General features: G+C 46.8%; 1 protein-coding gene across 2 annotated transcripts in view; it reads left to right on the top strand.

The window, feature by feature from the left end:
- The first annotated feature begins 5,300 nt into the window (after positions 1-5,300).
- LOC144821270 (uncharacterized) overlaps positions 5,301-26,392 on the top strand; it is a 715,860-nt gene continuing 694,768 nt past the window's right edge. For both annotated transcript variants that reach the window (XM_078678101.1, XM_078678100.1), the window contains exon 1: positions 5,301-5,393. In XM_078678101.1, the coding sequence (XP_078534227.1) occupies positions 5,351-5,393 (43 nt within the window). In that variant the 5' untranslated portion in view covers positions 5,301-5,350. The remainder of the gene's footprint in view (positions 5,394-26,392) is intronic.

Genomic DNA, 26,392 nt, shown 5'->3' with positions numbered 1-26,392 from the left:
ATAACATGGCCGTGCCCATTAGCGACCACATGGACAAGATAGCGATATATTTTCCCTCGAGCACTCAAAAACCCATTGCGAACGGGTGGGACAAGCATCTCCGCGGAGATTTCGCCTACTCGCGGAGATTTGTTACAATTTCGTTGAGATTTGCGTAACGCGACTACGCAAATTCCGCACCCCCCTATTACACAGATGGATGTGAACACATTTTTCAAGAAGCTTCAAGAGTGATAACATTTTGAAAACTGAGCTGAAGTTGTTGAGGTTGGTTGGATCGAGCAATTCTTTTTTTAGAATTGGTGTGACCTGATTTGAGGTAGTTATGGATTTTAACTTGTACAAGTGAGACCTTTACAATCTTGGTTCAGAGTGGAAGTATGGACATTGGGATCTTGTTGAAGAGGATGGGGGGAAGAGGCTTGATGAAGTGGTTTAAGGGTTTCAAGTTTGTTAGAATTTGGAGGATTGCGTTTTGATAAATTGCTACGAAAGAGCTCCAGGAAGCGTTGGTTTTGAGGATGTGATCTGGAAGGTACATGGACCCATCCATCAATGTGGGGGGGGACTTTAGTGATATGTTGAGTGGTAACAATGCTGCAGAATTTTCTTAAGTCCGTTTTCATGTTGTTTTCAAGGAAGAAAGCAGCAAACTCTTCACATTTGGGTATTGGGATGGATCCGACCAGGTCGCGGTTGGGTATGTCACTAGATTGATGCTTGACCAACTCAAATAATTGTTTATGTCAGTTTCTGGCTTGATCCTGTTGGTTTCTGAAGAAGTTTGCTTGGTATTTCTAATACATTTGGAGTAAGTATTCCTATGAGATCTTACATGTTTGAGATGTTCAAGGGATGGAGAAGATCTCCATATTCATTCTGCTGGTCTCAAATTACGTCTTTGTGCTTGGGGTAGGATTATACCAAGGTTGCGAGCCTTTGGTCAATCAATCAATTAAGGAATTTTGAAGCACACTACTTACCCGTGAGGGTCTCAAGGTAGTGGGTGGATAGTCTTTTTAGTTGTATGGGTTGCAGTTGAGTCAAGAATATTCTGCATAGAGCCAGTATACTGGTTAGTGAGATCTTATACAGTTTGCATATCATCTGGGGGTATTTGGATGTTATTATCGCTGAGGGATGTCAATTTGGCCAGATTGATATTTCTTGAATTTCTTTTCCACATTTTTAGTTTGAGTTCTTGTGTAGTAATTGATCTAAAGGGTATAGAGATGAGGAATGTGATGCGATGATGGTTAGACCAGTCACATGGGAAGATAGATTCAAGTTGGATAGAATAATCATTGGCGATGATAAGATCTAAGGTCGCACCCTTGTTGTGAGGGGCTGTCACAGATTTATGTCAAGTTGAGGTCAGTAAGAAATGATTTGAAGCAGTCAACTATATGGTCATTCGGATTCTTCAAGTGGAGATTGAAATCACCAAGGAAGATTATGATGTGATCAGTGTCTTTGTGTCCAATTAGGGATAGGAGTGTTTGAAAGAAATCTGCGTAATCAATATTAGGGGCATACACATTAAGCAATAGTATTCTTTGTCCTGCCAGGGACCCTGCCACTATGACGTCATGACCGTCCTCGTCCAGGGACAAAAGGGGAGGCTTTTATGTATTAACATGCAAACAACATGCAAGTAGGTACTATAGCTTGAGAAAGCATCTGTGGGGGCCCCATGAGGAAGCTAAAGTGTAAAATTCCCAGTAGGGAGATGTGTCACCTGTAGGAAGGTGATCTGTGTGCCATGTTGGGTGAAATACGCAAAGACGTGCTTTCCATTTCAGAGCTTATTGAGGCCACTGATATTCCAAGAGAGAATGGAGAATTCCGCCACTGACTTCCCAGTATTGCATGTCGTCTCAACCCAACAGCGTAGTCATAAAGTGCCAACATTTCTCTTATACAGTTATCTTTACTGTGAATAAATGTAAACCTACTAAAACATACTATGAAACAACTGCCACCGGTGCCCCCCACCTACACCTGGCAACAACAAGCCCAGTGAATCCCTGTATTGGTGCCTGAAGAAGCAGAAACCCCTAGAAATTCCCAGGGTAGTATTCATCTGGGGGGGGCAGGGGAACACTGTGGTGAACAGGCCCCAGTTACGGCATAGTCTGCAGGAGGGGAAGATAGTAATGGGTCACATAGTTATCAACAGGGGTTTGAGATTCGGGGTGACGTCTTGTGGGGAGCCTCAGAGTGTTTTACGTGAACTGCTCAGGGGCAGTCCAGGGAGGATGAGGCCAAGGTCCATGACCATCTGGAGGTGTTCATCTGAAGTGAAGAGGTCACCACTTGTCACGGTATGCATGTCCAGAGTAGTGAGCTCAGTCGTGCTACAACCATTTAGGGTTTTTTCTTTCGCATGTTGTTTACAGAAAGCAAGAGCCTCAGTCGAGGGTTCAAAGAAATGGAGTTTACCATGAACATCAACTCAATGGCCCGGGTAGAGCATCCCATAGCGTATTCCCAGCTTAAACTCGGTGACTTAAAGTCAGTGAATTTGTGACATGCCTCCTGCACCTCCATTGTGAAATCTGGAAATAAGGAGATAGTGGAATCCTGGTAGTGCAATGGGCCATGTACATGTGCCAGTCTCAGCACAGTGTCTTGAGCCCTAAAATTTAGAAGCCAGGCAATTATAAGATGCGGCGGAACGACCGGAGTGGGGCTTGGGCTGAGCGACCGGTGGACCCACTCCTCAACGAAAGTTGTGGTGAAGTTTTGGTGCCCAAAGAGTTTGGTGAGCAGGTGTTCTACAAGTATGTCGAGGAAGCCTGTGTCGGTGGATTCCACTGTGCCGAGAATGTGGACGTTGTTGCAGTGGCTGCATGCTTCTAAGCGCTTGTTTTTGATGGCCACTGTTTTGAGTAGGCACTCCAGCTTCTTCAACTGTTTAGCAGTCATCACTGCCCTGTCCTCCAAGCCCAATATGTGCTCCACAATGCCATCAAGTTGAGTGTTTTGGCAGTCCATTCGTTCCCCCATGCGGTCTAGTTGGCTGCCAAGGGTATCAAAATGGACACTGATGGATCAGTAGCCTGCACGGAGCTCTGCCATGAATGTGTCAGTGACGGTCTGCTGCTCAGGATACAAACCCTAGCTGCCCCACACCCAGCTCCGGGGTGGCCCCCGACCTGTCAGACATCCTGCGCCCCTCAAATGACAGCTTGCGCTGCTTGGGGTCACCTCACACCATGTCTATGATGGGACCCTTGGCGGAGAGACGTGGACGGCAAGGCTGGTTTAGTCAATGGGAGTTTATCGCCACTGTCCACAAAGTGTTCCACCCCATATGGTGCGTGAAGGGAGGACCCAGTCAGTGTTGCTGCTGGTCAATGTCAGCAGGAAGAGTGAGACCTGATTCTGGCAAGTAGCAGGGAGACGGACCGAGTTGTGAGACGCCTCTATCAGTTAAATAGAGCCCAGGCGGCAGTTACCAGGAGCGCAGCGAGGACTGGTGGGACGCACCCGGTAGGCCTGAGTCATGGAGGCGCAGTGGCAAATGCAGGGTTCCTGGGCAGGTACTGGTGCACAAGCGGGGTCAGCTGCCACGCGTGGCAATCCCTGCTACAGCAGGGGCATCTTACTGGCAGGTGATGTGTGCAGTAGGTGCTACAACCAGGTCAGTTCGCTAGGAGCAGGGTGTCAGGTGTCTCTGTACCGCTGCATTAGGGTGCCATAATTTAGCACAACGGCGTCTACGGGCCTGGTCCAATGTGCAGCACGGCCCCCAGATGTCACGTCCGAATGGCTCCCCACTGTGTTATCGCAGGCGGGGAGAGAGATGGTGATAGGAGCATCTTGGACAGCTCGGCGAGGCCAAGCGTTCTTGTGCCTCAGGCTCACCCGCGGCCCCTGTCACCTCCAGGCCTCCGAGTCATGGTCCGGGCCACTTGTTGCTCTGTGCCAATCCGGTGCATGGACTGCGCTCAGAAACCCCAAGCTGCTAAATTGAAGGTTGAGTATGGCTGAGGTTGTTGGAGGGCACTCCTGATGTTTAGGGATGCAGATTGCGGCCCATTCCCAATGCGACGGGGCCGAGTTTGTTGGAGCTTCAAGGCCACATGGCCACGCACCTGGTGTGGAGTATTTTGTGGTGTTTTCATTGTGTTACTATGAGTGTGTGTTGCACAAATACTTTACACATTGCCTCTCCAGATAAGCCTGAGTGCTCTGTGCCAAGCTACCAAAGGGTGAGCAGGGTTATCTTTTAGTGTGTATCTAGTGTTCCCTAACTAGGACTGTGGTTCCTGCTTGGCCAGGGTGCATACCTCTTCCAACCAGAAACACAATTTCTAACAGTAATTAAAACATTATTACATACATGCCATTAGTTATGGGAACATTTCATGTTAAACTTATCGTGTGACCTTTTAAATGCAGATTTCATAAATAACATACACTTGCATTTGGAGGCTCAGGACTGACCTGAAAGTTTTAGGAAGGTACCTTCTGAAACTGAATCTGTCTTTCAGGATTCGGCTGCTCAACTGCAGGTTTATCTGAGTGCTTTTTTTGCCCCAAGGGTAAATGGGTGCTTTTTTCACAATTCTACAGCACACACAGACATATTTTGGAAGAAGTGGTATAATGTTGAATATCCTTTTGACTCTACATTGGCTGTGTCTTTAACAGTTACATGTAAGATGATGACCATGATGCAAAGTGCAGAATGCATTAAAATAATTTGCTCGATGTAAAAGTTTTAAAAAGTCGTAAGTCCACGAATAACGTCAGTTCCTGTATTGTACTACAGTAGTCAGCGTCACCCGAGGGTATAGACTTGCTTGCTAGCGGACAAGCGGTGGGTGAATAGATGTCTCTTGAATTTAAGAATGACTGTTCATTGCAGATTTTGGTTCTCTTATAGGGTATATTTTTCATATTCCCGTGGCATTATAGCTTATTCTGTTTCCCGAGGAGTCTTAAAGCAGCTTTATTCCTTCTCCATTAAGGAACGCCTTCATAAACAAAGGCTAGGTCATCCTTTTACGTCTATGACAGAGGAAGTGGATAGTTATTTTGCTTGTTCTGTGAAGCTCATGAGTGGTTTTATAACTAGTTCCTTCTCTGAACACCATGTGATTACAAAAATATAAATAGAGTTGCTGTTTAGGCCGTGAGCCTCGCTTCTTCGAATAAGTGAAGCTCATAGAGGAAATTGGGCTTTTCTGGATGTTGCAAGCCTGTTTCAGAAAAAGGGTAATGCTAAAAAAAAAACAGGGAGGCTGAAGTAAACACTCCCACACGGAAGCAAGTTTAGCATTTCTTCACTTCTGATGGCACTCTTCTGAAATATTTCCCATCTGCAATCTGAAGTAGCACCATGGCTGTCCCCCTCACTCTCCTGCTGCTGACAGCACTTTGTGGTGAGTAGCCACACACATTTTGAGATGGCAGAGCGTTTATGTTTGTAATGCGTGTTCTGAAAGTGTTGCCCGTATATAGAGAAGTTTAGATTATGTGACAGAAATGTAATGAGCCTGTCCTCCGGGTATTTCCAGGCCTTTCGATTTGGTGTCTCCGAGTGCATTCCTGTGGACATCCGAATGATCTTCTCAGTCCTCGCTGTTTTTCTACCGTTCCAGTCTATTCTACTCATTTTTCTTCATTTTCATGCTCCTTTTCCCATCATCCTTCATACTGAACCCTATTAACAATATGCGGAACTGGTGATCAATAACGCAAATTCAAACTAACAAAGGTCTTGGTCCTAGTTACTGAGTTCGAACCAATTTTAGAATTTGCTCTTTTGGCAACATATGCACTTTTGGGTTGAACAAAACTCTTATTATTTTAACTTTATTAAGTTCCAGATTATTCTATTTATATATATTCTAAAGGGTCCTTAGTCTTCAGTCAATTGGTGTTCTCTTCTCTCAAACCTCTTCAGTTCCCTTTATCCTTTCCAAGAGTGCTTAATAAAGCATTACAGGCCCCCTAAGTAATTATCATCACTCCTACACAGCACCCCCCCTGTCCCCACAAAAAATAAAAAATTTGGAAAGGGCATAGGATGCCTATTCGGTTAGGTTTGTTTATTGTACAGTTAATAAAAACTCACAATGTAAAACATGCAAATGTATAAAAGTAAAACCATGGTTACAGTTAAAATATAAGAAGAGCTAATTAAGATCTTAAAAGTCACGATATGTTTTGGTAAAGGCCATAGAGATTAAGGGAACAAAGTACTCCGAGGGACTTAGCACAGCTTTGGCTTGGCTAGTGCTTTAGGTGAACCATGTGACTGTTTCTTGAGTCTTTTAGCCACTACATCAAAGAATTTTGTTAATCTGCAGTTTAACTGAGTCACTTCAGAATTAAAACACAGTATCACAGCCTGCCTGCAACTTGTTATGCCCTTCTGGTTCCATAGGACCCGAAGTAGGGATCGCCTTATGTCCATGAGGTTCGAACAGATGTAAATTATGTGAATAAGGTCCTCTTTTCCTGATGAGCAGAGTTGGCAACAGTTTGCTGAGCTTTCCCTTTTCCAAGGTGCCAAATGTGGTAGTATGGGTATAACACCAAGGCGCATGTTTAAGAACTTATTTTTTATTGTCTGCGTGAGGCCCATTTTTAGATATTCTTGTGGCTTCAGAGCGTTGTAGTCTTTCAACACGGCCCATCCATGGGCCCTCTTAGCCAGGGTGTCTTTATCCTCTATAGATGAAATCATCTTGGTTACTTTCGTTACCACTTTTTTGAAGGTTTTGAGGTCTGTCGATGACTCCCAGAGGTTTGTTAATCGCGAGATCTCCAGTGATTCTTGAAAATAATTCCTTGCGGGTGAGTTGTCTCTAGTGGAAAGTTCCGTCCAAAGTTGGGCGTTTAAGGATCCATGGTCAGCATCTCTTATTTTCCGCCAACTTTTAATATATGCACCTCTTCTCTCCACCGTTTGTTTCTGTAGCCCGAATTCGAGGCGGATTTGAGTGGGCGATGTGTAGGTAGGTAGATGGAATATTGCCCTATATGCACGACTAATGGTGTTGTCAAGTGTTGTGGCGTCTTTTCCTTGCATGGATTCGCTGCCATACGTGAGTATGGGTAGTAAACGCGCTCTTATCACCTGCAGAAGGGGGTCCAATGACCGGTCTGGGAGAGCTTTCTTCAAGGGCTTTATCGACAGATAGAATGTTGTGCCCTTCCGACAAATGGCCTCTAGTTGGTGCCTGAATGAGCCTCTACTATCTATAAGAACGCCTAGGTATATATAAGTGGCTACCTGATCTAGCCTCTGTCCATCCAGAAACCAAGCGAGTTTCCTTTTTTTGTTGTAATTCATTGTCATAACTTTTTTTTATTTAAGTTGATATTTAGTGAGTTGTTTATGGAAAATGTGTTGGTTGTGTCCAAAAGATGTTGGAGACCAATAGGAGACCGGCTAATGAGGACCAAGTCATCAGCATATAAGAGGTTTGAGAGTGTGGTGTCGCCCAGCCGCGGGGCATGGGATTTTTCTCCAGTTCACCAGGGAGATCTGCGAGAAAAAGGTTGAACAGCATAGGGGCTAGGACGCAGCCTTGTTTCAAGCCTTTGGTGGTGCTGATTTGCCTTGAAATGTGCGTACCGGAGCCCAGTTTGATCTTAACCCAGGTGTTGGTATGTAGCATAATCAGCTGCTGTAGGAGTGGGCCTGGGATCCCCCATCTTTCCAGCTTCTGCCAAAGTTTGCTCCGGTCTACATGGTCGAACGCGGCGCTATAATCAATAAAGCACAGAAATAATGGTGGATTTTACCGCATTTGTCAGAAGAGTTAGCGCCATGATGTTGGTCGCTGTACCCTGGCCTCTGCAGAATCCGGTTTGGGTAGCTGGAATGATGTGCTTTACGTTTGCCCAGGACAAGGCCCGCATAATACTTTGCCTCAGTATCAATTAGGGCTATCAGTCGATAGCTGCTTGGGTTGTTCCTTTCACCCTTTTTATAAATCGGGTTTATTATGGAGCCACTCCAGGTTATTGGCCATATTACTGTTTCCCTTATTTCCTGGAAGACTGGTGTCAAGGTGTTACTCCAAAGGTCAGCGTCTTGTTTATATATTATTGACGGGATCCCATTAGGGCCAGGGGCACCCTCGAGTTTGCCTTTTAAGATTTGTGTCCTGATCCTAGCCGCTATTTCTGAGTGTATGTTTTCCTCTCTATTTATAATTGGTGCGAGTCTTGTTGTTGCTTCCTCGTCCAGTGTTGCGATGTAGTGCAGGGGTAATTTCCTTGTGTGGACATTGATCGCTTCGTTGTTGAATATGCCAGTTTTGTCAGAGCTCTGATGCAGACCAGTTGTCCGGGCTCCGCCTCTGGGTGAGTACCCCGCTAGGTTTTCGGTATTGAAGTGAGCTGATAAGTAGTTTGCCCAGTCTAATTAGGAGATGTTAGAGTTGATGTCTTTGTGACCTTGCCGTTGGAGGGTGTGAATTAATTTCCAGAATCTGGTGCTGTTCTTCTGTTTCGAATTGTGTACAATTTTTACCCAGAGGTTGTCGTTCAGTTGCCTTTTCCTTTCCCAGGTCTTCTTCTTTAGCTGTGCTCTTAGAGTGCGCAGCTCCTTTTGCGGAGCTTCATTGTTTGGATCTTTACGGAGCTGTCTCAGAGTCTGGTTTATTTCCCGTTTTAATGTTTTTATCTCTGGTGTTATTACTTTTCCGACTATGTTCCGTGGTGTGTTCCCTTTTTTCAGTTTTTAGCTCTGTGGCGTGTTTTGCTCCGAGTTCCATTATGAATTGTCCCCAGGCATCTAGTGGGTTTTAGTCTGAGCTAGACATCTGGTGCATGATTGGTTTTGCACTGGTTGATAATTCCTCAGCCGCGTCAATCTTACACCTTATTCGTCTGTAGTTTGAGGTGTACTCTGTACCGATGTATCTTCTTTCTGCTACTTTGTTCCTGCAGGACATGCATAGTTTCACTTCTAATGGCAGATGGTCACTTTGGCCACTACCACCCTCCTTGAACGAGCTGATTATTTCAAACAGTGGTAGGGTCGCGAGAATGAAGTCGAGGTGAGAGGAAGTGCTTGAGGAGAAATATGGTGGAGCTGGTGGTGTATCCACTGCGAATCAACCATTGAGTACTCTCAAATTTATCTGCTCGAGGTTTATCAATAGCTGATTTGAGCATTTTGTATGTTTGTTTGGAGAGGAATGGATTGGTTTGGGATTTCCCACGCAAGGTCCATTTCCTTTGTCATATCGTCGACTGGTTTCTCTCTAAAGAGATGAAGGTGGAAGTCACCTGCCACAAGTATATTCTCCATTTCCCTTTCCTCCATAAGTCTTGCCAATTCGCTGAAGAGTTCCCTTGCCCCTGATTGTCTGTGCTTCGGGTGTATGTATGTATTTATAATAAATAGTGGTTGAGTAAGCTGATTATTTATGGTTGTTATAGCTAGTGCCTGAATCGCACTGAGGGAAGTTATTTTTACCGTAATTTCTTCAATTTTTCCGTTAGTTGATATTGAGGCGAATGACGCCAGACCGCTTGAGCTGTGGCCATAAGATGAGCCTCTGGTTGCCGGATGGATGCCTATTCGAGAACCCTATAGGGCTCTAGATTTGAGAAGAGAGAAAAAAGTGAAGGAAATGGAGTAAGAAGTGACGAAAAGCAGATGGGTCATAGAGGCAAAAAGCCAAGCAGACATGGTAGAAAAAGAATGACTGACTGTGGCTGATGTTCTTCGGCTGCCATCTTGGCCATGCTCAGTGAACAACTCTCACTGCACTATGAATGCTGGAAAGTTGATAGACATTTAAAGCACTTGGAATACTTTACTTAAGTCACTGACAAACTAACATGGAATAATGATCCCGGGTAAATTAAAAAAATATATCTTGTTTTATGTTTTAAACATTTGACACACAGATTTGAGAAAAAGTGCTTAAATAAATGAAAACAAAATTAAATTGTTTGTATATTTGCGTACGGACTGTGAATTGGACTGCATAATGCACATATGAATTGTGAATTCTGTATAATGACACTGAAAATAAATTTGTTTTATACTCGGATACTGTGCTGGACCTACTGCACTAGCTTTCACTTGTGGTTTGTCTTGTGTTACTTCTGTTTAATTGGGGTCCTAGCAGTTAATTGTCCTCTGCATTGGGTACAGATGTTGAGCTGTATATCTTGGTGCTATAGGTATCTATTTTACTGATGATCAATTGGAGTGCGTATTGAGGTGTTAGGAGTAAATTGGGGTGCACTGGAGAGGATTCAAGTGAGTTGAGTTTTGTACTGAGGATGCTGACTCTATGAGAGCATTAGAGGTGTTGGTTATGAATTAATGTGCTTCTGTTCTCACGACGAACTGGGAATCAGGATGAGGGTCTAGCAGTTTCCCACTGTGCTTTTGGGGAAATAGTGGCATGTCATTGTGGTATTAGCAGGCTACTGCGTTGTATTCTTATTGTTGGCTGGATATTTTATTGGGCGTGGTTAAAGTTGTGTTACAAATTGGGTTCTAGGCCGACTGGTGTATGAGTCAATGAAAAAGAGAAGACCCCAATTGTTCCATGTATGAGCCCTAGTCAAATAGCAACTACATCCTAATCAGGGCAAGAGGCAGGCAAACCCTAAATTAACCTGCGCTCACCCTCTGGTAGCTTGGCACAGAGCAGTCAGGCTTGTCTTTTGAGGCAATGTGTAAAGTATTTGCACAACTCTTCAAACAGTAAAACAGTGAAAACACTGCACAGAAAGATTCTACACCAGGTTAGAAAATTAGCTCTTAATTTAATGAATAAAACAAGAACAAAATGACAAAGATCCAAAAGGTGTGACTTGATATATGAATTTTTAAAGAATAAACTGTAAAATAGTGCTTAGAAACAATGAGTGTTTATGTGGGATATATGGAAGCATCGGACGAGTACAAAGTCAAAAGTTCAGGCCGACTGTGATTCAGCAGAGGCTGGATACAGGGACTTACTGAGGTCCTCTGAACAAAAGTACCCTAATCCTCGCTGCGTTGACGTCTCAGATGTGGGGTGCAGCCGAAGCGATGCTTTGGTGTTGATCCACGTAGTGGTAGCAATACTTTGGTCCTGATCCGTGCTGCAGCAGCAATGCATTTGCTCCGATTAGCAGTAAGCTGTGATCTGGAGATTCGGCGCCAAGACAGTTGTCAACAAGATGCGAGGACCTTGCGCTGAGACAAATGCTTATTCCGTAGGCGATGCGTCTGTGCCGATCCTTGCAGCAAAGGTGATGCTTTGGTTCCGATCCATGCAGCAGAGGCAATACAGCGGTTCTTAGCTGCGCAGAAGCTGCAATGCGTCAGTTCAATAGCGTTTGCATCTGTTCTGCTGAAACAAACATCTCAGGCCCACTTCCAATGGTCCAGGACTGGCGGACACTACTTGGTAGGGTAGACGCACAGATGGCAGAGTCCAGGTGCAGAAGCAGGGTGGTTGGAAGTCTTATGTCCCTGTGACTTCAGATCAGTAGGCCAGTCAGCTAGCCCTTGGAGTCAGTCTGTGTTCAAGTGATGCAGGTCCAGTCCTTCTCACCCAGGGCGGGAACCAGCAGGCAGCAGGGCAGCACAGCAAAGCAGGAGATCAGCAAAGTAGCAGACCAGCAGAGTGACAGCCCTTTCATCAGCACAACAGTTATTCTTCCTGGCAGAGACTTCACAGGTCCAGAAGTGTACTGGAGTGATGGTGTCAGTGGCCATTTTTGCCTTTGAAGTGGTTGAGACTTCAAAGACTGATATTTGAAGTGCAATGAGGTCATCCCTTCCTGTCCTGGCTCCAGACTCACTACAGGGTGGTATGCAGTTCTTTGTGCGGGGACAGGACACAGCCTGTTCAGGTGTAGGTTAGGCTGGGTCCAGCGTTTCTCTTCCAGCCTTCCACGTTGGCCTATCAAATCAATCAATCATGGGTTTGTTAAGTGCAGCTACTCACCCGAAAGGGTCTCAAGGCGCTGGGGGCAGAGGGGCACGCAGCTCCTGAATGCTCACAGAGATTCGTCGAAAAGGTCAGGTCCTGTGGTCCTTCAAGACCCTTCAAGGTCCGTGCAGCTCCTGGATGCTTGCGGTGATTTGTCAAAGAGCCAGGTCTTGAAGTCCTTCAGGAACTTAGAGAGAGTTGGTGTCTGACGGAGGTGGAGAGGGAGGGTGTTCCATGCTTTCGCCCCGTGGAAGGAGAAATAGCGGCCTCCTGTTCTGGTCTTTTTCATGCATGGCACCATCGCAAGGGAGAGCTGGGCTGAGCGGAGGGATCTTTGTGGTGCGTAGGACGAGAGGTGGTGGTTCATGTAGGCGGGACTGGTGTTGTGGAGGGCTATGTGGGTGTGAATGAGAAGTTTGAAGGTGATTCTCTTCTCAATGAGGAGCCAGTGTAGTTCCTGCAGGTGTTGAGTGATGTGGCAGTGGCGCCGTAGGTTGAGGACTAGTCTGGCGGAAGCATTCTGGATGTTCTCGAGTTTGCTGGTGAGGTTCTTGTTGATCCCGACATAGAGTGCTTCGCTACAGTCCAGTATGCTGATGATGAGGGCATGGGTGATGTTTTTCCTGTGTTTGAGGGGAATCCAGTTGAAGGACTTACATAGGAGACGGAGGGTGTGAAAACAGGATGAGGTGATGGCGTTGATTTGGCAGTCCATTTTGAGTTCGGAGTCCAGAATAATTCGGTGTGGTCCGTGGGTGGGTTTCTGAGGGTAGGGGTCACCAGGTATCATTCCAGGCATCGGGGTGTGGGCCTCTGATGAGTATTTCAGTTTTGTCTGTGTTAAGTTGTAGGCAGCTGTTCTTCATCCACCTGACGACTGCTTCCATTCCTTTTTGAAAGCTGTGCCTGGAGATGTTGGGTTTGTTGGATAGGGAGAGGATGAGTTGAGTGTGATCTGACGATGGATACGAGCGGGGCCATGTAGATGTTGAACAGGGTGGGGCTGATGGAGGATGCTTTCGGGACTCCGCAGGTTGTTGGTGTGGGATCAGAGAGGAAAGGAGGGGGTCTGACTTGCGTTATGCGGGAGAGGAATGAACGGATCCAGCCAAGGGCTTTGTTCTGGATTCCTGCGTCGTGGAGTTTGCGGGCTAGCGTGCGGTGTGAGACTGTGTCGAAGGCCTCAGAGATGTCTATGAGGATGAGGGCCACAGTCTCTCCTCTGTTGAGTAGGGAGCAGATGTCATCTGTTGCGGTGATAAAGGCTGTTTCAGTGCCGTGGTTCTTCCTGAAGCCTGATTGAGAGGAGTCAACGATGTGGTTTTCGTCAATGAAGGAGGCGAGTTGGCTATTGACAGCTTTTTCCATGACTTTCGCCGGGTACAGAAGTAAAGAGATCGGTCTGAAATTCTTGAGGTCTTTTCAGGAGAGGGTTGATCTCGGCTTGTTTCAATAGTCATCAGGGAAGGAGGCGGTCTTGAAGGAGTGATTAATGATTCTTTGCAGCTTGGGGGCGATGACGTCTGCGGCTCTGTGGTAGATGTGGTGGGGACAGGGGTCCCAGAGTAGGTGGTCTTCATAGTCTTTAGGGTGCCTTTGATGCTGAGGGCGCTTCAGCTGACCATTGTCGGCTGTATGGTGCAGGGAGCGGTGGGTGAGGGTTCCTCCTGGATGTTGTTGTTGTCGAAGTTGTCATAGATGGTCCTGATTTTATGACAATGGAATGTGCTAAGTCTGTCGCAGAGGTCCTGGATGTCGGTAGTCTCACTTTTAGGTTGGGAAAACTCTTTGATGATGCAGAAGAGTTCTTCACTGTTGTGTGCATGGGTGGAGATTCTGTCCTGGAGTGCTTTATTCCTAGAGTACCTGGTGAGTTTTTGGTGGGCGGTGGTGGCTGCTTTACAGTTGTCGAGGTCTGCTGAGGTTTTGGATTTCCTCCACAGGTTTTTAAGGAATCTGCTGGTTTGTCTAGAATTCCAGAGTTCAGTGGAGAACCAGCTGACTTTCTTGGCATGAGGGTTGGAGGATTTCTTGCAGGGGGCGATGGTGTAGGCGCAGTCTGTGGTCCATTTGTGTAGGGTAAGGGTGGCGGCAGTAGGGTCATCATCTGTGGTGGTAGCAGCGGAGCTGCTGAGGGAGGAGTCGAGCTGGTTGTAGGAGATCTTGTTCCATTTCCAATTCCAGATAGATAGATAGATAGATAGATAGATAGATAGATAGATAGATAGATGTGTAGCCCCCAATATGTGCTCCCCCTAAAAATCATTTCATGAGACGCCACAAACTCCAAAGATACACCAGAATGCATGTTGCTCAAAACTGCTGCTATCCAGAACAAATATATAATTAGCACTCAACCCAGACTACTACATATTGCCAATAGCCCATCAACATATGACTAAATAGCACTCAACCCAAATATATATATACTAGCAGCCCTTACCGACATTGTCCGGGGATGAAATGTAGTGTGTGCAATGTTTGTAATGGTAAATCCTAATTTATGTGGCGCAGAGTGAATTCCGCGGTTTTGAAAGCCGTGCCCGTTTTTTTAGGCCTGCCCCCTCTGACAATGCCGAGGCTCACAAATGAGTAAAGGTTTGTTTTTGTTATCGCCGCAAGTACTGTGAGTGTTATCAGTAATGGAGCGTGAATGAGCGCGCACATTGAAATCCAAGACCATTAATTTTGTGTTTTTTGTTTTGGCCCAGGCCCCTCTGACAACGGTGACGGCCACAAAGGCGTGAATGTTGCGCCGAGTGAATTCCGCGCTTCTTAAAACCGCGCCCCTTTTTTTAGGCCAGCCCCCTCTGACAATGTCGAGGCTCACAAATGAGTAAAGCTTTGTTTTTGTTAGCGCGGCAAGTCGGCAGTTAGCGCGGCAAGTCGGCAAGTACTGTGAGTGTTATCAGTAATGGAGCGTGAATGGGCACGCACAGTGAAATCCGCGCCCATTTTTTATTTGTTTTTTGTTTTCGGCCATGCCCCTCTGACAACGGTGACGCCCACAAAGGAGTAATGTGAAGTGTAGTTTGAGAAGCCCATCGCTACTTTGACACGCCCATCGCTGACAGCATGACGCCAACGCCCACAAGGGACTACTTTACCCCTAAGGTTGCTTGACCTTTCTAATGTATATAGTGGCCAGCTGTATAGCCTATGTCCATCTGCTGAAACTCCCCTTTACAAGGCTGTATTGGGTGTTGTGGCTGGTGCTGTACTTCTTGAGATTACCCGCCTCAAAGGTTTCAGCTCTCTCTTTATAATAGTAGTATAGATATATATATATATATCCTGCTCCTGAGTACACCATTAAAGCCGAGGAACTCATGGGCGGGTGCCCGATCGTGGCGGTGTGACCGCGAAATATCTCCACGCTACCAGTTCTGTCTATTTAAACAGAAATCGAGCACACAGGAAGTTACCGTTGAAGCTGGTTTATTTGGCAAGATGCATGATAAGTAACACACGCGTTTCGGAATCAATCCTTCGTCAGTGTCGATATATATATTGCAATGAAAGTCAGTTAGACAAAATATTGTGTGTGGCAAGGTACGGTGTTAGTTTTTCCGCGTCCCCTCCTGTCACAGCCAGCAGCTATGGTGATGGGGCTCAATGAGGGCTAGGACAAATAGTGTTGGGACTTGGGCTCCATCTGTTCGCACCTCTAGAAGCGCTACTTTACTTCAGCTCTTTACTACAATCTTACCAAAAGTTACACTCAATGACAACTCTGAACTGGATTCTAAATGCATCTTAAATTGAGTACCTGGCTGTTATAGAGCCTGTTTATTCCTCTGTATTTTTCTCAAGTTATTTGCATCACTTCTCGATTGATCTCGCTTGTTACTCTCCGTGTGCATGGTACTTAGATATTATTCCTCATCTTTCCATCTATTTTCCACAGTTCCTTAAGGACACCATTATTTTCTATTGATTCAATCTACTCTTCTGCTAAAATTCCTATCCCTGTCCTCACAAGATTTTTGTTCACTTGGTTGTCTTTGATATAGCCATTATAGCTATAGCTATTCTAACTGTACTACCTTTTCTTTGTTGCTGTTTGCCTACCTCTTCTTGTCAGCATTCTGCCCAATACCATGCACTATCCACATACCTGCTTTTGCATCTAAAGTTAATGATGTTGTCCTCTTTTCTTACTTACCACTCATCTGTTATATTTCTTCTGGCTTATGACAGTCTTTGAAGTTCTCAATTAGTCAATATGTGCTTTAGTCTTGTTTGTGCCCATTTAAGCTGTTAGACCTTTCCCGATGAACTCCTCCTCTCATCCATATTAGAGATGCTTCTGTGCATTATCCCAATACCATTTTAAATTGAATTTCACTCAACTTGAGTAAGGAGGGAATATGAAAAATATTGTGTTTTGACTTTCCCTTAGATTTTTTAGCTACGCTCCTTTATTGGTTTTATGTGTGTCCTGCTAAAGTCATTTTAAACTCTTCTTCAGTGCTCTACAGTATTTATGTGGGAGCAGTGTCTTACGAGGGCACATTAGGAGCGCATACCTTACCTGTAGTAACTATGGATTACATCTTTTCCATGGATCGGTCGTCACCATATCACTTACTTTTTGCTTGCTCGGTACCTACCACAACCATGAGCTTTGGATTCCTTTACTCACATACATCCACACCTAAGGCTTAGATGAGATTATTTGATCAATCTGCCCACAGTATTGGAGAAGGTCCCCTCCCCCCGTACTGATATTGTCCCGGCTCATTAACACTAGAGTCTTCCCTGGATGGTCCTCAGCTCTGGGAAAGACTCTCTGCTTATGGAAAACTCAAGAACTGCATGGTCTCTCGAGAATCTAAGGAGGCATACTAGCTCTTTATTGAACCCTTGCATGAGTTAATGTGGCGGCTTTGCAGAGCTCTTCCAGAATAAATGAGAATCATCCTTTGCTGGAGATAGGAGGTCTGCTAGCCTCACTATCAACTTTTGGAAAGACCAAAAAACTAAGGGTTAATGCTAAAAAAACACTGGATTGTAAAGGTCGCCTTTTCCTGGAACCGTCTGGTTTTTTTTTAAAGAAAGTAATACAAAGCAGAAAGGTATGCAGTTCCTAGTGAAAACTGTAGGTTGATGTGTGGTTAGTCTGTAGTGGAATACACATTAGGGGCAGGAGGAAATTTCCTCCTTTTGGAAAGGGACCCTCACACACCCTCCACCAGTGGGGTGTCTTGCTTCATTATCAGGTCTGCTCCTTATCGGGTCGGCACTGCAATACCCGATCTACGCCCTTCACGGGGCCTTTTAGAGGAGATCTTTTTTCCTTTTGCCATAAGGTGCAGTGTGTGTGAGGGCACTAGTGAGTGTAATTGTAATAAGTAGAGGAGTGAGATTAAAACATATGGTAGTGGTCCACTTAGAACTATTTTAAAGATTGTGGCCACTCACCTGCAGAAAGTAATCCATGAAGATGGGAAGGTATAAGTGAACACTGCTGCCAAATGCTCTCTTTTTAGTGCCCATGAAGTGAAAGAAGCAAAAAGATGACGGGTGGATGCTTGAATTGATCTCAGCCTCTGGTAGTTACTATGGGCTGCATTCTACATCATCATCCATCCTGCAGTGAAGACACAAAAGAAGATGCCTCTGCTGCATTAGCAAATGCCCTGTCTCATTGCCACCACGAGCGGTGGCCTTTATCCCCATAAGGAATAACAGATTAGGGCCAGCATCCTGGAGAACACTGATTTCCCACTGCAACATGTACTAGCTTCACTTGACCATCTCAGAGGGTCCCTCAGAAATTATATTATCCTTTTCCCTGTGCAATCAGTGAGGGTCTCAGGAGGAACGTACAATCACATTCCACAGCCAACAGGGATTGGACATCCACCTTGATGAAGTTCCCTAAAGACATTTTAAATTGTTCCTCAGTTCGTAAGACCCTGACTCTAAGGCCCCCAGTGACCTTTTCTGAAAGGTTGTGCCCCCTTACACCTAAGTTCTCTCACCTAGACTGGTTATATCAATGTTCATGCTCGGTCCTAAGCTAAAAGCCCCCTCATTTTTTCTAACCTATTTATTGCCTACCAGGCTTCTCAGCAGGTGCCAGGGTTCATCCTTTACTTATTCTTTGGTCAGTCCTGTTAGCTACTAAAGATCTATCATGCCGCCTCAAATGTATTGATCGAGAACATGAAGCCATAAAGATGCAAACTGGCTTTTGGGAACACATCTTTCTACCCTTACATAGGAATAATAATGTAAACAGGTTTGCTCCGGGACCCTGGAAGCGAAGCATTTTTACACTTCCTCACAAATAAGGAACCCGCTATCCAGTGTTTTGCTGACTCACCTAGCCAAATGGATGGTGTAAATTGAAAACCAGGTTTATTTCTATAACCACATAAGAACTCGGCACTTGTTTTCTACCTCCATAAACTGCATAATTCTTGTCTGTTTGTGCTGCTGAGTAAATATCAGAGGGATCTCCCTTATTATTGCTTTATCTACTACTGCACATCATTTGATTGAGCAGGTCGCAATTTACTGTAGTCCTACTGTCTGGATATAGGGATAGATTAGGCTTTATTTTCTGTAAACCATTTGTGGTATACTTGTTTATCTTAATACAAAATTGGAACATTCAGCACTGTGTACCAGGTGTTTTCCCAATAAAACAAGTGGTTATACACAGGCTTATATTTTTGCCCTTACTTTCTATCTCTGACCTCCTCTTGGTTTTGCAACAAATTGATGTACTCCCTGGAAATCAAGGATCCTGGCGGATAACACCATTAATATAGATCCGATTTCGGTGGATTTGTATTGGGCAAATAAACTGGAGCTAGATTATGGAAACAATAACATTTTGGAGTCCTTGTCGAAGGTCCAAATAAATAACTTGGTTTAAAATTACATTGAGCAGCACAGTATCTGTGTGTTGATGTTGACTCTAAATTGTTATAGGGAAACATTTAGATGCAACACATCAACAAATCTGCTAAGAATTTTTCATTTTCGGTATGGTGGATACAAGCTATCCCAATTATGTATGGGTTTGAGGAATACGTTTTACTTTAATGGTCCTAACGGTTGATCCATGTGCATTGACCACATTGGGTAAGAGTTTTCAAGTTTTGAAGAATCCGTGAAACACCTTTTGTTACTTTCTGTACCTCAGCTTCAACCAGATTGGATAGCCTTCCCTTTTGAATGACGTATTTCCGCCTCATGTTTTTGAGAGCTGTGCATTGGCATACCAATGCTCCCTCTTATTACATGTGAAAGAAGAACTTGATCAGGACTTGCAAACAGACTATTATATATATCTAGCATGTCTAAAGTACTGTCTGGAGAACAACATTTTTCTCTGACTTACAGAATATTCAAAGAATTGGTGAGAGTGTTGAATTTGATCTCTAACAAAAACTTTATGAAAATGTTTTTAATTATGTGAACATTATCTCAGTTGGTTCTCCGGAGAGATATTTGGTTGAACTCTTGAAACCTCTTGATCCCGAATTGGGAACCCCTTTTAAAGGATTTCTTTCTTTTGTACTTACCGTTCTATGCATAGGGAAACAGTGGTTGTGTCAGTATCCTCTTGGCACCACTTTCAATCAATCAATCAATCAATCAGGGGTTTATAAAGCACACTACTCACCCGTGAGGGTCTCAAGGCATTTTTTTTGGGGGGAGGGGGGAGCTCCGGATCAGTCGAAGATCCAGGTCTTGAGGTCCTTCATGACAGTTTGTAGGGTTGGGGATTGTCTGATGTTCACGGGGAACAAGTTCCAGGTCTTGGCTGCGATGTGGGAGAGAGCTCTCCCGCCTGTTCTGTTCTTGCGGATCAGGGGAACCTCTGCCACGGTGAGGTCGGTGGAGCGGAGGTTCCTCTTGAGTACGTGGAAGGATAGTCTCTCGTTGAGGTATTTGGGTCTGATGTTGTTGAGGGATTTGTAGGCGTTGGTTAGGAGCTTGCAGGTAACTCTCTTCTCGACCGGGAGCCAGTGAAGATCTCGTTGGTGTTGAGTCATGTGTTCATCGTGTGGAGTCCCGAGGACGAGTCTGGCAGTGGCATTCTGGGTGGTTTAGCGTCTGTGAAGGAGAGATCTGTTGATTCCGGCGTATAGGGCGTTGCCGTGCCCAGTCTGCTTGTTATGAGCGCGTGGGTGACAGACTTTCTGCAGTCAGGGAGATCCATTTGAAGGTCTTGCGGAGTATGCGCAGGCAGTTGAAGCACGTGGAAGTGACGGCATTGATCTGGCGGTTCATGGAGAGGGAAAAGTGGAGGATGATGCTGAGGTTGCTTGCATGATCTGTAGGCGTGGGTGGGTTCCCGAGGGCAGGGGGCCATAAGGAGTTGTCCCAGGCTGAGTTGCAGGGCCCGAGGATGAGGACCTTGGTCTTCTCCGAGTTAAGCTTGAGGCAGCTGTCCTTCATCCAGGTTGCTACGTTCTTCATTCCCTCCTGAAAACAGAGTCTGGTGTCGTCGGAGTTCTTCATGAGTGTCCTCTGCGTAAGAGATGATGCTGAGCCCATGCTGTCTGACGATGGCGGCGAGGGGGGCCATGTAGAAGTTGAAGAGCGGTGGGCTGAGAGATGTGCCCTAGGCCACTCCGCAGTTGATGTCAGTGGGCTTAGAGAGGAAGGGAGGGAGTCTGTTCCTCTGGGTTCTGCCGGAGAGAATGGATCGGATCCAGTCGAGGGCCGCTCCTTGTATCCAAGCGTTGTTTAATCTGGCTGCAAGGGTGCGATGAGAGACGGTGTTGAAGGCTGCGGAGCGGTCGAGAAGGATGAGGGCCGCGGTGTGTCCCTGGTCAAGTAGCATGCAGATGTCGTCTGTGGCGGCGAGGAGAGCGTTCTCGGTGCTGAGGTTACTGCGAAATCCGGACTGGGAGGCATCTAGGATGGAGTTCTCTTCGATTAAGTTGGTCAGTTGAGCGTTCACGAGTCTTTCAATGACTTTGGCTGCAAACGGGAGGACAGAGATAGGCCGCTAGTTCTTCAGGTCCTTTGTGTCGGCCGGGGGCTTCTTGAGGAGATGTTTAACCTCCACCCGCTTCCAGTCGTCTGGTAAGATGCCGGACGTGAGGGAGGTGTTGTTGGTCTGTCCAAGTTCGGGTGCGATGGTGGCTGTGGCCTTGTGGAATATGTGTGGTGGGCAGGGGACCGTGGGGGCTCCTGAGTGGGTTTATGCATAGTCGTGGTGATGTGTTTGGCGGTCCTAGGTTTCCAGGTTGAAATCGTTGGCTGATTGGCCACAATGGGGGTGTGTGCTGTCTCTAGTTGGTTCTTTGAAGTTTTCGGTGCAAGTATGTGCTGAGTTTGTCGCAGAGTTGCTGGGAGGGTGTGACGTCAGTGGCTTCGCTGGGTGGCTTTATGAGCTGTTGGATGATGCTGAACAGTTCCTTGGTGTTGGTCGAGTTGGCCTTGATTTTGTCCTTTATTTGGTGTCTCTTATGTGCTGGTGGTATTCATTCAGGGCAGACCTGTGGTTGTTCTGTGCTTCTGTGTTTTTCTGGTTTCGCCAGGTTTTCTCTAGGCATCTGCACGAGTGTCTGGCTTCCTGTAGTTCTGTGGTGAACCAGGCGGCCTTCAGCGGGCGTTGCTTGGCGGGATGCCAGAGGAGTACGAGTGTGTCAGCGCAGCAGGCGATCCAGCGGTGGAGGTCTGTGGCTGCTGAGTTGGTGTCGGTCGTGGAGCTGGGAGGGTCTTGGCGTATGGTGGTGTTGAGGAGTTCTTCTATGATCTTGCTCCAGTTTCTTTGTGGGGGTCGTGGGGCTGGTTTGGGTGCGGCGGTGGTGTTGAAGGAGAAGTGGACGCAGTGGTGGTCCGTCCAGGGCGGCTGGGTAGTGTGGCTGAACTCGATGTTTGTTCCTCCTGTGAAAGTGGGGTCAAGAGTGTGTCCAGCTCTGTGTGTAGGTGTGTCGACCAGCTGCTTCAGTCTGAGGTTGGCGAGGCTGTCGAGGAGAGTGGCGGAGTGGGGGTCGTTGTGGAAGTTGAGGTCCCCAAGGAGGATGTAGTCCATGGAAGTGATAGGGTGGTGCGTGCCTAGCTCGGCAATGGTGGTTGCGGACTGGGTGCGAGGGCCCGTAGTCTGTAGATGAGGGTGCCGCGGAGCGTGGTCCTGGGACTGGTCTGGATCTGTAAGTGGAGGTGTTCTGTGTTGGAGTGGTGGTCGTTCGTGCTGGATGTGGAAAGTCAGAGGGGTGTCTTGCGTGCGATGGGGAATCCTCCTCCTGGGCGGTAGAGCCGTTCTTTTTTCTGGATCTTTTAGCGGTCTGGGATGGCAGTTGCGTTGTCGGGGCTGGAGGTGGTGTTGGTCCAGGTTTCCATGTAGAAGGCCACGTCGGGCGAGGGGGTGTCGATCAGGTCCCAGATCTCTACGGCGTGTTGGTGGAGGGAGTGCACGTTGAGGTTGACGCAGGTCAGGGTGTTGGTGGTGCGTGTGTCGGGTGGGCCTTCGGAGGTGGTGGTGGCGTTGTCGAGGGTGAAGGATCTGTGGCAGGTTCTGCACAAGAACTCTCCCTGGGTGGTGTTTGGTGCGGTTCTTACGCAGCCGTGTGCCTTTCGGGGTTGAGTGCATTGAGGGTGGTAGAATCGTAGCGGTGGGTCATGGTGGAGCCAGTGTTCCAGGCGCTGGTCGCGTACGCGTCGCGGACAGGGGCAGACGTGCTTGCCTTAGGCACGCCTTTGGCGTACCTCCTGCGCGACTGCGCAGCGGTCTGCATTATGTAGGGGAGGGGAGGGACGCTCAGCTGGGAGGTGGGAAAACAGGTGTGGGGAGAGGGGAGGGACCGTGTAAGCAGTGGCGGGAAGCGTGGGATGGGGCGGCGAGAGGGGGGTGAAAGGCAGAAAATAAGCCGAAGTCCAGATAAACAGTGCAGGTGAATGCAGGAAAAAAACTGAAATCAATCATTCAAGGAAATTAAGTACACAATAATTCACCAAAATGAGCCAGGAACACAGGAGTACAAGCACAAAAAGCAGTACATAGGCGTCAGCCGCCTCAAACCCATGAGTCAGGGGACTAAAGGCAGCAGCAGATCGCAGGAGCTGTCGGGGACAATGCAGGCCTGTGATCGAGGTCCAGGTCTTACACTTTTTTAGAGTCTCTGTGCACCTGTTATAAAATACATTTAAATAATATAGTAGCATTAGCAAAGCCAATAGATCTTGTCCCCTTACACTTGTGCACTCACGTATTAGCTTTGCAAATGCTGTTTTGCCTTCATTTCTACCAAAGAAAGTGTAAGGTGGCTGCCCTTGCATACCTATGGATGGTGGTAGGCGTGTAAGGGTAATCAGAAGAAAAAGCCCTACAAGATGCCACCTCTCTCTCTCTCTCTCGCTCTCTCTCTCTCTCTCTCAAACACACACACACACGCACACACAGTCTCTCTCTCTCTCCCTCTCTCTCTCTCTCTCTCTCTCTTTTTCTTAAAGCATAAAAAGGAAAAACACCCCCGAATGGTTGCCTTGTATGCCCATACGTGCACCCACCTTGGAATAGTTGTTTTTAAAAATGGTTGTCTTCTGATACAGGAGCAGCCAAAGTGCGAGGAGGAGCAAGGGAGTCAATTATTTGAATAATGAAAGTGGGGGATGAGAATAAGGAGGGGAACTGGAAGAATAAAATTAAAGAAAGGAAAAGGAAAATATTGTGGAGGTGAGCGAGTGCTGGGGCATAGCCAACTATTTAAATGAAAAGTGTAGGGAAGCATGGAGCAGGGAAGGTAAGGTCAGAGAAAATAGTTCCTCAGGCACCATAGTTCAGGGGCCTGGTGCCGGCAGGGAAAGAGTATCAAAGATTTGATCAAAACACAGTGAGGTTGAAATGATTCATGGGCAAGACAAGTACAACAAGCATTTGCAATGCAATAGGCCTCGCAGTTACGCAAGTTTGAGCTATTTGCATTGTAAATGGCTAAGCCTTTTATTTTGTTTTTGGATTTTAAAACATAAATAAAAAAACATTGTCATTTACAATGGCAATAGGTTACACTCGTGTAAATGCGAGACCTATTGCATTGTAAATGCTTGCTCATATGTATTTTAAAGGTAATATAGATACACAGACCATAAGGTGCCTTCTGACCCAAATTAAATTATGAGATATGTCAATAACTTCAGATAGCTATTTTTATAAAGGGACTCGTCTTCATTGAGCCCTTATTATTCTAGACATATATTTTGTTTGTATTTATTTTGAAGGCACTATAAATATAGAAACTCCGAGGTGCTTCCAATCCTAATGGGTTCATGATACATACCAAGAATTACCAAAGACTTAACTAAAAATAGTCGTTCATCTAATGGGCACAGGGTGCGGTTTAGCTTATGCTATTTTAGACATCTAAGTCATGCGGCAGCAATGAGACTCCTATTGTATCTGATGCGTCCTGTACAGCCAGCTTGTTGCCAAGCCTGCGCCTGTTATGCGCAATTCTTGACCTTTGCTTATGTGGTGACAAAAACCTTTTGCTGACACAATTCTCACTGACACTAGAGCCGTCCGCATTCATGCTAAGTGTGAGAAGTTGGCCTGATGTGCAGTGTTCACTATTCTAGTGATCACTATATATCAGTCCAAACAACCCTTATTGATGATTGGTTGTAAGTCAACCTTATAGACCAGCTATCATACGAGCAGTCTAAGGCTAAGACTCTAGAGGGCGTGTTAAGCCAGCTGTTTTACCATCACATTACCCCTTGAACACCCAGTGAAAGGACACCACACAAGTGTTATGAAAATAAACAGTGTATTTATTAGAATCACAACAACCCTGTACTCTTTATGAGGACAGGGTGCTAAGCACACAACAAAACTCTTATGAAAATACTTAAGTTAGCACGTTATACACAAATGCCCGAGGGGCACGAAAAACCATATACTCTAAAAGTGGAATGCGAGATTACTAGCAGGTAAGTACAGTACTAATAGGCTTTGGAATCGCTAGGACTTGACTAGGGAATCGTTAGATTACTTCTAGGAGACCTAGGGGACTCGGGTGCAGACTGTGCACTCTCACGCGGGATGCGGGACAAAGTCTATGGAAGCTAGTAAAGGCAAGGTTAGTGTTCACGGGCGAACCCGACCTGGTAGGGAGAAAACGACAGTGGATCCTGACCCTTGGATAGTGAGGCTATGCTGGGACACCGAAGTGCCGAAGTTACCTAGCCCAGGGGCTGCAGCTGCATAGGTCTGAAAAGACGTCGGGAATCTCGTTGCCGGACCAGGAGCCTGGAAGAAGGAAGTTGCTGGCAGGCGACCAGTGAAGGAAAGTTCGATGGATCCAAGCCTGGATCAAGGAAGAAGGAAACCTGAAAGCAGAGGGGACCAAGTTCTTGAATCACTAGCCAGTGATTAAGTGGGCACCAGGATGGCACCGGGCGAAGTCACCGCAGTCAGGTGAGTGGGCGCTGCTGGGCTCTGCAGTCTCTCGGACCAGGAGGCGTTGTCGGCGACCAGGATGGAGGTGCGAGCTGTCCCACGAAGGTTCTTGCTGTCGACGTCGCTGGACCCAGGATTGGGCAACAAGTCTTGGCAAATGCAAGGCCCACGCGGTGGACCTAAAATGGCGTCTTAGCCGGACCAGGAGGGTCCAGGGTACTTCTCCGATGGAGGGAAGCAAGGGCCAGTCTGGAGCAACCAGACCAGCAGCCGTGTTGTCGTCGGGCGTCGTTCGGAAGGCCACAAGCCAGCGGGCTAGTAGCCAAACAACGCGGTGAGCAGCAAAAAGCAGAAGGGCCCCACGCCGATCGTGGAGATGCTGGGGGGCTGCTCTTCGGTGTTGGAGCTGCTCAGGGTGGGGGCTTCTCGGACCCCAAAGCACTCACCAGGAAATTACTCGGTGGGCTTGCTGTGCAGAAGTCGTGCAGTCTTGGCGATGGCCGGTCCCTCGAGGTCTCGTCGCACCCACGGTTCTCAGCTGTGCTGTAGAGGTGGGTAGAGGTCAGAGGTGCCAGGGAAGCCGGGTCTCGTCGAGCTGGGCAGTCGGATTCCGGAGGAATGACGTGCAGCAGACCGCAGTGTTCTTGGATGGTGCCTGCGGATGCAGGGTGACTACTCCTTAGTCACAAGGGAGAATCTTGAGGAAGAAATCGTGAAGTCCTTTCGTGGAAAGTGGTATCTTGATTCCAAAGATGATCTGATTTGGAAGGGGGCCAGTCTCTACCTTTATCTTGGAAAAGGGGGCTGGCACGCGACTAAGTCCTGCCCTAGGGGTGGGACCAGGAGGGGGGTGGTTACACCCACTTCCTTGGCGGGCTTTTCCCCAGCACAGGGTCTGGAGTGTCCCTGGAACTGGTTCAAGCCAGCCTATGCACAGTGAGCACCGGGGTGCCACGTGCAGTCACCTTCCTCTGAAGCCCTGCCTACCTACAATACACAAAATCCTGTCTGGGACGGTGCTGGCACCGCCCCTGGCAGGAAACCCTTTGTCCTTATATCCTGCTCTGGGAGGACTCCCAGCAGCAGGAGGGCAGACTTG

Source organism: Lissotriton helveticus, chromosome 2_2 (assembly GCF_964261635.1).
Source record: "Lissotriton helveticus chromosome 2_2, aLisHel1.1, whole genome shotgun sequence".
In the NCBI taxonomy this organism is placed as follows: Eukaryota; Metazoa; Chordata; class Amphibia; order Caudata; family Salamandridae; genus Lissotriton; species Lissotriton helveticus.
The sequence above is the reverse complement of the archived record's forward strand: the minus strand, read 5'-3'. Positions and strand labels throughout refer to the sequence as shown.